Genomic DNA, 12,695 nt, shown 5'->3' on the forward strand with positions numbered 1-12,695 from the left:
CCAAATAAGAGGTACAGGCCTTCCAGGTGTTTTTTTCTATCAGATAGTAAGTCACAGCATAAACGTACAACGATAAAACTGTGTGCTACTAGAATATGAATAGAAACATCGATGGAACAGAAATAGTGCCAAGCACAGATAGGCATTTGATACCTGATAAACATGGTATTTCAAAAACAAAGGGGAAAGAAGGATTATTGGATAAGAAGTGTGGACAAAACTAGATGCTATCCAGGAAAAACTGCCTTAAATATATACCTCACATTCCAGGACAATTTCATTTGGATAAAAACTGAAATGTAAAAATGAAACCATAAAAATACCAAAACAAATCATGATTGAGTTTTTGTTTGTTTGTTTTTTTGGTAATGCTGGTATAGAACACAAAATTCCAAAGGCATAAAATAAAAGATTGAAATTTCAATTACATTTAAAAAAAGTTCATGGGGCACCTGGGTGGCTCAGTGGATTAAAGCCTCTGCCTTCGGCTCAGGTCATGATCCCAGGGTCCTGGGATCGAGCCCCACATGGGGCTCTCTGCTCAGCGGGGAGCCTGCTTCCCCCTCTCTCTGTCCTCTGCCTGCCTGTGATTTCTGTCTGTCAAATAAATAAATAAAATCTTTAAAAAAAAAAGTTCAGGCAAAATTTCTGTTCCCCCTAGTTAAAATAAAAAGAAAAAAAACCCACACTTGGGTAGGTTAGATAGGCACAGTCAAACAAATGACTAAAGATATTTGTAACTCACATCCCAAAGGGCCAATTAACTTGGGATATAAGGAACATATACAAATTAATGAGGAAAAGGACCAACAATCCAATAGTGAAATATACATACATATGTAAACAAAAAGTTAACAAAAAACTGTAAAATCTCTTAAATGTGCACAAATTTGTCCAAGGTAGTCATAGAAGTATGAATTAAAAGTATAAACATATACACAAAATTTAATAAATGGTCCTTAATTAGTGTGAGCACATTAACCGTAAAAGACATTTTTGAGACAACTGGGAAAATTTGAATATTAAATGAATATTCTACTATAGTAGAGTTGATGTCAATTTTATTCAGTCTGCATTTTTGCCAGCACATGGCTTTAAGCTAGGGGTAAAGGGAGGTGTAATAGTGGTACTATGGTTAGGTGGAACATGTTCTTGTTTTTCAGAGGTACATATTACAGTATTAGGGGTAAAATGTTGTGACGATCTTCAATTTACTTTAAAAATACTTCAACCCCCGAGGGTGGAGATTCAACGTTGGGGGTTTGGGGGGTAAGAAAAGAATAAATGAAACAAGATGGGATCGGGAGGGAGACAAACCATAAGAGACTTTTAATCTCACAAAACAAACTGAGGGTTGCTGGGGGGAGGGGGATGGGAGAGGTGGTGGGGTTATGGACATTGGGGAGGGTATGTGATATGGTGAGTGCTGTGAAGTGTGTAAGCCTGACGATTCACAGACCTGTACCCCTGGGGCTAATAATACATTATATGTTTATAAAAAAATTTAAAAATTTAAACAAATAATTAAAAAAATACTTCAACCCCCGAAATGGACAAGCAAATATGGCAAAAATTGAACAGTTGTTAAGTCGATGACTCATTATACTTTTAGCTCTACTTTTTTGTATGTTTGAAATTTTTATACTAAAAGCCAAAAAGTACAATGACATCAAGATACTGTTTCACTTATTGGGTGGGCACAGACCAAAAAGTGTGATAAAATATGGTGTTTGGTTAAGGCGTGGGAAAAGAAAACATTCATATGTTGCTAGAGAAAGTAACAGAGGCAATTTTGGCAAGACTTGGCAATTTTGGTCAGAATTACATATGCACATACTTTTGGACCTAGTAATTCCACTTCTAGGAATACGTCCTACAGATAAACTCATATATTGGGAAATAATCTATATATAAGGTTATTCATTGCATTTTTAAAAAGAGACATATACTGGAATGTTCACTAATAGGAGATGGTTAAATTAAAATTGTATGTCCATACGTAGAATAGTTAATTACTACAAAAAAGAGGTTGTTTATGTATTAATAGAAATAAAACAATCTTCAATATATCTTGGGTGGGGGAAAAGGATATTATAGAACAATGTATAGTTAAAAAAAAAAACGCTGGGAAAATAATATAGACCATTTGGAAATATATACATAAAATATTCCAGGAAAGTTGCATGAGAAACTGATAACACTGGTCCTGGGAAAAGAACTGGTATCTGGAGGGACCGAGGTGGGAATAAAACTCATTTTATGCATCTTTTGAGTGTTATCTATTGGATGTACCTATTATTTATTCAATATAGAAATACATTTTTCCTATCCTAAAGAAAATATTAAGGAACACTCCGTACACCCCCTGAGAACAGAGCTCAGGTGGGAGAGTTTCCCTCGGCCTCCCTGACCACCACAGAGCTACTCTCGGAGGTCTGGCCCTCTGACTATCCTAGAAAGTTGTTTCAAAACGCAGCCCTCTCTCCTTGGGGTCAAGGTTCTTCCTCTGCTATGTTATACCTTCTCCAGGCTTCCTCTTGGCTCCTCCTTCAACTTCCCTCCTCCTTTGGCCCCTGCCACACACCACACCTGCCACTGACCCCACCCATTCCAGCATCTGGTTGACTTCCTGACATCATGGCACCTGGCAAGTTTGTTATCAGAAGTCCCAGGGGGGCTATTTTAAAAATAAAATTTCTTACACACTGGCTGATCTGAAGCCAAGTGGTAAGGCTGAACTATTTTATTTCTAGGTCTATGCGCATCTAGTCCTTCCTGCCACATATATATTTCCTAGTTCTTCCTGCCGCCTATATAATTCCTTGCATGCATGCTTCATCTCTCTCCCTCTTTTGTCTGTTACAAATCTGCTCTCAACAGGAGAGAATAGCAACCTAAATATTCAAAACAGGATTATATGATCATTTCGGTACTTATAAAGATATTAATAAGGTTGTAGAAGACCTTTCAGTGGCAAGAAAGGATATTAGAATACATTTTAAGGGAAAGTTCAGATTATAAAATTATATGAATAATATGACCCTGGTCTTATAATTTTTAATATCCATTTAAAAATGAAAGCCTCAGTTGGATGTTGTTATAGCTGAGCAGTAAGACTGTGGGTGACTTTGCTTTTGCTTATCTATAGTTTCTAAAATTGCTGCAATGAACATGTATTCCTTTTATAATAAGAAACAGCAGATGTCATGAAGAAAAATAGGATATAAAGCTCATAAACCCTGAGGAATAAATGACTGATGAAAAGTTACAAAGGTTTTTTTTTTTTTTTTTTTTTTTGAGGAAGCCTGTATTTTTACCAGCATCCAGCCCTAAGGTATGGGTAAAGCTTGGTGGTCAGAAAGACAAGAGGGAGAAGAGGCATCACGGGTGGCCCATGGACCCCTAGCCTGGGCCTGAAGCCAATCATTTAATGTTGAGCACTTTGCAAGTTTACAGCTTCAGATTCTTCTCCTTCTCATACTAGGGAGCCGAGAGCTTTGGGAACCTGAGTGAGCGATACTTGTAACTCCCATGAACATGTGACAAACCGTGAAGCTATAGACAGCAATGCTATAAAGCCTAGCATAGTGGCAGACCCTTAGGGGTGCATCATAAATGATGTTGATGGCACAAATTCAACCCCACAGTTTAGTTTGAGAGGAACTTTTCTTTCAGCCAACCAACTTTCAGCACAGTAGTATTGTGAATGGCTAGAACATGATTCCCCTACCTGCAAGATCTAAAACCTAGCTAGGGTTGATTCTAAGAGACAACTCTAGGATGCTTACTACATACCTGCAAAGGCAAGAATAAAGCACAGAAGACTGACTTTAAAAGTGAGCAGAGTTGAACGCGAAGATGCTGGTGAACTAGACTGGGCTACATTAACACAAAGGAACATTATATGGCCATGAAGATGATATTCTACATGTTTACTGACCTGAAAAGATATTCATAATATAACTGCTCAGTGACAAAGAGTCCAAGATCATAATATTAGATAATGTTTTAATAGTCATGCATTTATATACATAGTCATATATCTATAGGCATTAAAATATCTGTATGGGTCATTAACAGTATCCCTAGTTTTCCCTTTTTTAATCAATTTTGCTAACTTTATTATATATTTTGGGGTAATAACAATGTTTAAAGATATAAAAGTATGCATCCTATTGTTTTTAAAATAGGGTCTTTGCATATAGTAGAAAAAGAAAGCAAGTTATTATAGACCAGTTTAGATTTTTTAAAAAATGTCTTTGAAGGGGACACCTGGGTGGCTCAGTTGGTTGGACGACTGCCTTCGGCTCAGGTCATGATCCTGGAGTCCCGGGACCGAGTCCCGCATCAGGTTCCCAGCTCCATGGGGAGTCTGCTTCTCTCTCTGACCTTCTCCTCGTTCATGCTCTCTCTCACTGTCTCTCTCTCAAGTAAATAAATAAAATCTTTAAAAAAAAAATGTCTTTGAAGAAGGTTAGTTTGGATGTGAAGTTTGAAGATGACCATGGTTTTAGAATGGCAGGGAAGGAAGGAGGTTTTGTTCAAAGGCCTCGATGTGGACACTGGCAAATGTGTGTATGAGGGCATGTGCGTACAGTGTGCACGTCTTGGCGGGGGAGGTGAGAAGCAGTGAACTGACCCAGGGCAAAGAAGCTGAAGGACAGTCTAGGGAATTTGAACTTTATACTCCAGGTAAAGAAAAGCCTGGAGGCTCTTTTTTCTTTTCTTTCTTTTTAAAGATTTTATTTGTCAGAGAGAGAGAGAGAGAGCACAAGCAGGGGGAGCAGCAAAGCCTGGAGGTTCTTAAGTAAAGCAACATGTCACTAAAAGTTTCTTGAAGGACAATGCTTCAAAGTGCTGTGGAAATGGGACCAGACAGAGAGAGGCCAGGGCCTCTGCTGGGAGGCAGCTGCTGAAGTCTCTGCCTGCAGCACCATGGCCCCAACTGACACGTGACCTGTGCAAATGAAATGGCCAGAGTCCAGTGGGACAACCGCAGAACAAGGGTCAGTTGGCCCACAGCAGGGGATCATACTCAGAGGCTGGAGGACAGAAGTAAAAAGGAACTCAGGGTTTTGATCAAAGGGGCTCAAGAAGCTGCTGGGAGAAGGAAAATGGGAAGGGGTGTTCTGGGTGGGATGCAGAGATGGAGATAATGCAGGTCTGAAGGATGTTCGAGAAAGCCCAGGTGCGTAGCCCAGTAGCCCTAAGGCTGCTGGGATGATCCCTAGGATTTGGTCCTGGAGCTCCCTGCTGGGCAGCCTCTGGAATCTATGGAGGGGTATGGTGATAGCTCTGCCCTGCTTCCTTCAGAGTGGGAGGAGCCAGTGAGATCATCTGGATAAAGAGTGCAGAGACCACTCAGCAGCGTGCCAGCACCAAGCCCTGTCCTGCATGCAGGCGGTGGCTGCGAGGACAGAGGACACTGAGAACACAAGGCCACAGAGGTTGAGATGGTCTGGGACTCAGTTGCAGCCTAGCCTTTATTGAACTGAGAATTTCTGGACAATCTACTGATTTGCTAAAAAGGATCAATTATTCCCTTTCCCGAAGCCAGGAACCAAAGCTCCATGGTTCAGGGTAGAGGCATATGGTCAGCGCTATTCTAACAGGTGGCTTCCTCCCAGGCTGCCAAAGCTGGAAAGTGCATCGTCTAGACTCAAGCCCCTTGTTTTTCAGGTGAGGAGCAGAAAAGTGACTTGGCCAAGGTCACCTAATTCAGGAAAGCCCATAATAGTGCAAGAGGCCAGAAGAATGACAATGTGAGGACGGCTCACTTCTCCCTGTTCACAGCGCCCAAGCTGGCTCATGCTGTCATCTCCTCCTTCCCAGACTTTTGCATAGCCTCCCCATAACCTGTTCCCCCCACTGAAGTCAGAGTGATATCCAAAAACCCAAATGTAACCATGCTTCCCTGTGAGAACCCTTTGATGGGTGTGGGAGCACCTCCATCCTTCTGGCCCTCTACTGAAGGCCGCAGTTCCTGTCCTGAGTTACTACAGTGCTCTCCGCTACAGGCTCCCACCCTTTTGACCCTTTGACCCTGCAGCTCCTTTGCAAATAGTCTCAGTAAACCCCTCAGCCACCCTTCTTCAGTTTCCTGCAGCTTCCTGCCAGGACCCTGAAGATACCCACTGCCTAGAAGGGCCCTGCGATGTGGCCCCTGCCTGCCCCTCCCATCTCCACCCCTTCTTCCCCGCCTGCGCTCACTCCAACAAGCCCCACTCCTCCTTGGATGAGGTACGAGCTGTAGGTTATGTTAGAAACTCATAGTTCTCAGTAAATCTTTATGGAATTCATCATACTTTGTCATCGTGCACATATGTCTACATGTACAGAAACACGTGTGATTATCTGATCTACTTCCTTCTCACTGGACTGTAAAATGAGATCTGGTTTCCAGAGTCTGAAGGCCAAAGGGTTTGGAGGCAAAATGCTTCCAGAGACTCAGCTGCTTCCAGCTTCCTTGTCACTCTCTCTCAGTGACACGATAAAAAAGGAAAAGGAACAATTGCTACAGATGCTTGGAAACAAGTCTCCTGGTGTCTCTTCGGCCAAGCAGCACGCAGGGGGCGCCTAGCTGGAGAAGGGGGAAATGGATGCCAGCTTCTTTGGAAGCCATAAGCACAGTCAAGGTCTGGTGTCACAGCCTGCCCTTGGGAATGAAGCGGACAGCCCACAAGAATGTCCCGAAGATGGAGGGGCCTATGCCCGCGGCTCACTCAGACTGCATGGCACAGGGAGGGAAGAGTCTTATTATTAACCTCGGTGTATTAATATTTGAAAAGCATCTTCACAATGATAGATAGCAGTCACCCAGAAATGGGGACAGCTTTGGTTCTGCAAAGCATTCTCAGAGGAAGAACAGCTTTTCTGGAGAGGGGAGGGAGCCAGTGGGAGAAGGTGCTCCGTCTGGAGCAGGGGAGACCACCCCGACTGCACAGCACAGGGGGGCAGGCTAGCCTCTCACTGATTTGTCTGCATGGGTCACCAGCAGGTTTATCTGAGCAGTGGCGTTTCCGGAAAGGAGGGGAAACTCACAATGGCTGACCTCCCCGAAAAAGCTGCTGAGCCAATTATTTTTTCTTCTGACAGTATACTAAAATGATTGCTGATGATTATACATATTTCTATGAATAGTATATTTTCCCAAAATATAGTCTCTCCACAGAACTCCGACTCATGTTTTGAAAGCTGAGAGGAAAACATTTTTTAAAACCCCTCATTAATGACACCATCTTTGTTCTCACAGGTAGCTTAAGAGAGACATTCAGAACATTAACACCTGATGCCTTGGTCTCCAGCAGCTGCATGTGAACTTGTCAACTTAATAGGCTGCCAAGAAGCTGCAGAATCCCGAGCCTATGCCCCACCCCCCTCCACACACACACTGTGGTGAAATCCTGTTCTCTGAAAGACATCATTCACCCTCTGGACACAAAGCCCTTCTCAGGCAACTGGGGCACCTCTGGGGCACCTGGGATCAGTGTCATCCTGGTGCAGGTGGGGAAAGAGGCCCAGGGAAAGGGCAAGCGTAACCTTTTGCTACCAAAGTCAGGAAGGAGCCCATACCACCCTCTCTCTGGAGTTTCCAGGAAGCCAACATGGGTGGGAAGGGAGTGGCAGGGTCGGAGGGCCACTGTTCTAAGGCTCTGGCGGAATATCTGTCAGTCACAGAACTTAAACTTGGGGCCTGGGCAAAGTGGGTCTGGAAGACGTTCAAGGTTTTAAGTGGCAGCAACTCTGTGCTTCAGAGCACAGGGACACAGCCCGCTGTGCACCTGCTGCCTGTTGTGTTCTCTGAATTGTCCTCAACCAACCTCACCACGCGCGACCTCACCTCCTGTTTAGTAAGAAGGCTACAAAGACAGAATGCAGAAAGGAAAGGCATCTCTAGCATGAAACACCACTTGGATTCTGATTTAAAGGCAAAACCAGAGTGGGCCACACCAATTTGTACCCTTTGTTTGAGAAGGATGGCTCTGTGTTCCCTGGGCCACAGAAGAGGATGAAGGGCACATTGGACCCGCTCTTTCTCACAGACCTTCACCAGAGGCCCTGGACTGCTCTCGGCACTGCAACCTTCCAGATGCCTCTGTGCTCTGAGGAGCTAGAAATCCTGCAGTGGGTGGCACTTGGGATGCCCAGATACCAATCTGAGTGGGCAAGGCAGGGGAGGCTCATGCACACGGTTTCTCTTTTGGGGGGGCACCTTTCTGTTGCATTCCTTCTCTCCCACGCCTGAGGCAGGGTCCTCACCCAAATCAGTGGGGCACCAAGACAGGTGCAAGGGGGCAGGCAGGCAGAAGCCGCTGCTGGGATGAGGAGAGAGCACAGAGGACGGACTTTTCTGGCTGGTAAATTCCCTGCAGCCTGCAGTGCCTCATCCCTCATCCAGACAGCCACAAATGTTTACCGAATGGCTCCCAGGACGAAAAAGAGGAAGGACAGGAAATGAGGTGTAAGCAAAAATAACAGTGGCTCTAGGAGACACCGGAAGACTTTCTACTGAGATGTGAAGGCTGGATCCTCTTGGAGAAGGTAGATTTGAGCTTTTCAACTGCACCCTTTCCCCTAAGCTTTCAAAAAATTAGTCATCAAGGCAGAGAACCACCCCTGTTCAGGAAGAATCCTCGGGGCTACCCAGCACTTAACCTCATGAGGTGCTGTCAGCTTTCAGACGCTGATGCAGAGAGCTAACATCTGCCCAGGGACCTACTGGGCAAATATTCCTGCTTGGACCCCGCCCCCCACCCCAGCACTGCTGAGGTCAAATCCATCCCCGTCCAGGAACCTTCTGCAGCATTTTCTTGCCCACCTCCCCCTTCGCTCTAGTCGGGCTCATCCACAGTGTGGAATCCAGTGATTCATTTGGACAGAGGTCAGGTGTTTGTATACCAATGTGGCAGTTTCCACACAGAATAACCAGATGGCTTGTTTATTCCAGTCCAGGGAGGGAGAGTTGGGAATAGTCTGAAAGGCAGAATAGAGAGTATTTCCTTTGGAACTGAGAGGAAGGTGACTTAAGAGGCAGAAAAAAATGGAGCCCAGTTAACCAACTGCAAGTTTTCTAACCACAGGTCACTAAGGGGAGAAGGACCCAGAGAATCTGCCACACGAGAAAGAGCATCTAATAAGACTCATCATCCTTTGGTTTCTTGGGCCTTCTGGGTCACCCGGCTGATGGCAGAGACATGGCTGGGATCCTGGCTGAGCAACCTTAAAGAGAAAGATTTACAAAGCATGGGACCTCATCCCTGTGGGCACTGGGTTTCTGGGGACTGAGCCAAGAGCTCCAAGCACAAGCTTTAGCCAGATGTCCCTGGTCTCTGGCTCCTTTTTCAAACCCAGGCTTTCTAAGACAAAGGAGGGGGTGGTTAAAAAGGAAGAAACTGGCCTACGAACAGGCCAAGGTCACTGGGACAGTGACTGAGCTAATGATCCTGAATGTCTGAAGTTATGAGAAAGGACAGTTAATTCCTGTAAATACAAACATTTTTCTAGTATCTTATTACTAATAAAAAACTTTCATAAACTTTATCTTACTTGACCTTCACACCACCTGTGGGAAAGTACTACCATCGCATTTTATGAAATAGGAAATTGATTTAAACATCAATCAATTGATGTTTGAAAACATCATCAATTGATTTAACAACATCAATTGATTTAAAACAACATCATTTGATTTAAACATCATGGCAGTAGCATTAACGGTGGAATCTGGGTCCTGTGACATTTTCCCCCTCACCTCAAGACCTTCAGTTTCAGAAATAAAAGGCTACACCCATCTTTCCAACCTTGCCACATATACCTACAAAGCAGATGACTGCCGTCTTATAAGAAATACAGGACCAAATACCTTCCTTGCCGGAATGCTCTTAGGCATGGGGGAGTGGCTGGAATGAGAGGAACCAGAGACACTTCTGATTCCTCAGTCTCTGTGGAAACATTGATCCCTGCCTAGGCTGCCAAGGCAGCCCCAAAGATAACACTGAAGAGAAAACGGTCAAGAAAACTGGTGGAACCTGACAGCCCTTTGCTGTGCTCTGCCTATCCACCAGAACAGGTCCATCTCACCTCTCTACTTTGGACCCTCACAAAGCTTTGGCTTCTCCCACAGGTCAGTCAGAGTGGACTCTCAGGAAAGTCAGCAGACTACTTAGGTTTGTTTTTAAAAATCCTGAATGGACCCCAAACTCCCAAACTGCCGTGGTTACCTGTTGGCCAGATGTTCTAAATCACGTCCAGGTGTGCAATTCTGCACTTCGCAGTCCCCCACCCGGGGGGTAGTGGGGGCAGAGGGTGCACACAGAGTCTCAGTAGATGAGCTGCAAGCTCTTAGGGAGACCCAGGCAAGGCAGATGGAGTCTCTTTACCCATCAACCTGATCAACTTAATTCCGCCAGCTTCCCAACCTGCTTATTAGACCTGGCTGCCACTCACACAGTTGAAATGGATGAAGCTGTGTCATGCCTGTGTGTCACCCTTCACTTCTGAGGGCCTTCTCCACACACGAGTTCCTGATTCTGCCTGCACCTCCTCCTTTGCTCTCTCATTGCCATTTAATTATGCGACTTTCCTATGGTTCTACTCTAACTCAACTTAAGCTAATTAATTATGAACATTGTTCATTTTCCCTAATAGATCATAAACTCCTTAGAGACAGATACTATGTTGAATTCATCTCTGTGGTTTCTTTTCCATTTTCACATCTGGTGAAATTCATCTCTGTGGTTTCTTTTCCATTTTCACATCTGGTCAAGAGTTTTTGCTTTACACGGAGTAGGAGTACAATCAATCACTGTTAAAATGGAATTTACCTTGGTTTCTTTAAAAAATAGGGTGTCTGTGAAACATATCAAAGGATCCCTGCACAAAAGACAGTTCCACTCCTCATACTGTCCTTTGACAAGACTTACGGAATCCCACTCCCCCTCTATCACGAGGGTCACTGCAGTCAGGCTCAGCAGGCTCCGAGACATAAAGAAGGTAAAACCAGACTGGCAAAGACAAGGGTTCCTAGTTTGCTTATTGAAAGAGGTTAAGATTACATAAGCAAAGCAAGGGATTGGTGCTGTTATCTGTCCTCAAGGGAAATCAAGGAAGGACTTTTTAAGGGTAGGGAATGGGGAGGAGGGGAAGAAGGAAGAAGAAAGGGGGTTTCCTACAAGAACAAGGGCGCAAGAGCTGATGGCTGAGACCTGCATGGATTCTCTATCACGACAAGGAAAGGAGACACCCCACTGCTTCTACAGAATGGGAAACCCAGACACTCGCAAGGTGAAAGGCCTTCATGGTCCCAGAGGGGCCTAGGGCCCTGCTCATTCCTCAGAGTCAGCTGGAGACTGAGGCTCCTGGGAGCACAGTGGAGGGAGAGAAGGGAGAAGAGTAGTACTAGGAAGTTCGGAAAGGGCCACTGAGTGATGGAGCACTGGAAGGCTCACTCTAGAAAGTGCTTATGGGAGAGGCTGGGTCCTTCTTACAAAGTGAAGATGGAGACAGCTGATGATGGGGCAACAAATCTGATTTGGGTGAAGGACGGGTGGAGCATTCCATGACTGATGGAATCCACCTCTCCCCCTTCTACCCATCCACTACCCCACGGAACTCAAACTTTCTTTACTGGCCAAGGACGTAGCACCAGAGCATAACTTCCCTGGGCTGACTCCAGGGAGGCAATGGTCACAGCGGTCGGCAGGAAAAAATCCCAAGAATCTCATCTCAGCCAGCAGGGTGGAGGAGAAACCATTTCTGCTGGAGATTTAAGTGCGAGCCTGTGCGCACACACATACACACACTCTCTCTCTCTCTCTCTCACACTCTCTCTCACACACACACACACACATACACACACACAGAGAGAGAGAGAGAAATCTATTATGACCCTGCTAAGTAAAAATCTAATTCCAGTTTAAGGATAAGAGGTTTAGTCCAGAAAATCTGGCTTCCTGAGCCACTATGGGGAGGATGTTATCTGTTCTCAATTTCCTATCAAATCACTCTCTTCTTTTGGGACGACAGCGAGGATGACAATAGTTTCTCTCTCCAGGACCGGGCATTAGACTGAGTGCATCAGGAAGCCCCATGCACTGCCAGCTGGCCCTCTAGCCCCTCAGACACTCCTTCACCCAGACTTTTTCTTCATTGGAACTCTGGCCCCAGGTCATTCAGGACAGAGGAACAGGGCAGGGCCTACCTTGCACCTCCTCCCACCTGGGATGAAGTGAGGGATGCCTGGGAGCAGAGGCTGCCTGAGCCTGTGCTCCCTCCCAACAGGGCTGGGTCTCTCTGAGCCACATAATTGTATCTCCCTCGCGTCCCTGCCACGGCTCACGCCAGTTCACCCAGAGGACTGACCGCAGGCAGGGAGGGGGACTGAACCTGGGGACTATGAGACCGGCTCCTCTAACCCCCACGGCCCCAAATGGTACCTGCCAAGGCCTTGATCCGGGACCTCTCAAAGAGCCTGGCTGAGCTGTTGTCATTATCCAGCTCATCGTCCGGGGCAGCCCAGCGGGCATTGATCCGGCTGTACGGTGGCTGGTTGCCCACGTTTTCAAACTCCGTGGCCGATGTCATGTCAGCAGGCTCTCAGCGGTTTCGCCTGCCTCAGTCTTCATGGAAGGGTCCCTAGGGGGGACAGCAACACAGTCAGAGGGTTAACTCCCCTCCCTCGGACTTTTTCTCAGGGG

General features: G+C 45.6%; 1 protein-coding gene across 1 annotated transcript in view; it reads right to left on the reverse strand.

Moving 5' to 3' along the window:
* The window catches only part of SPTB (spectrin beta, erythrocytic), a 124,352-nt gene that overhangs the window by 55,506 nt on the left and 56,151 nt on the right, over positions 1 to 12,695 (reverse strand). The window contains exon 2 of the mRNA XM_004738933.3: positions 12,435 to 12,633. Coding sequence (XP_004738990.1) covers positions 12,435 to 12,582 — 148 coding nt within the window. The 5' untranslated portion in view covers positions 12,583 to 12,633. The remainder of the gene's footprint in view (positions 1 to 12,434; positions 12,634 to 12,695) is intronic.

Source organism: Mustela putorius, unplaced genomic scaffold (assembly GCF_011764305.1).
Source record: "Mustela putorius furo isolate JIRA1106 unplaced genomic scaffold, ASM1176430v1.1 tig00000129_pilon_pilon_pilon, whole genome shotgun sequence".
NCBI classification, from domain to species: domain Eukaryota; kingdom Metazoa; phylum Chordata; class Mammalia; order Carnivora; family Mustelidae; genus Mustela; species Mustela putorius.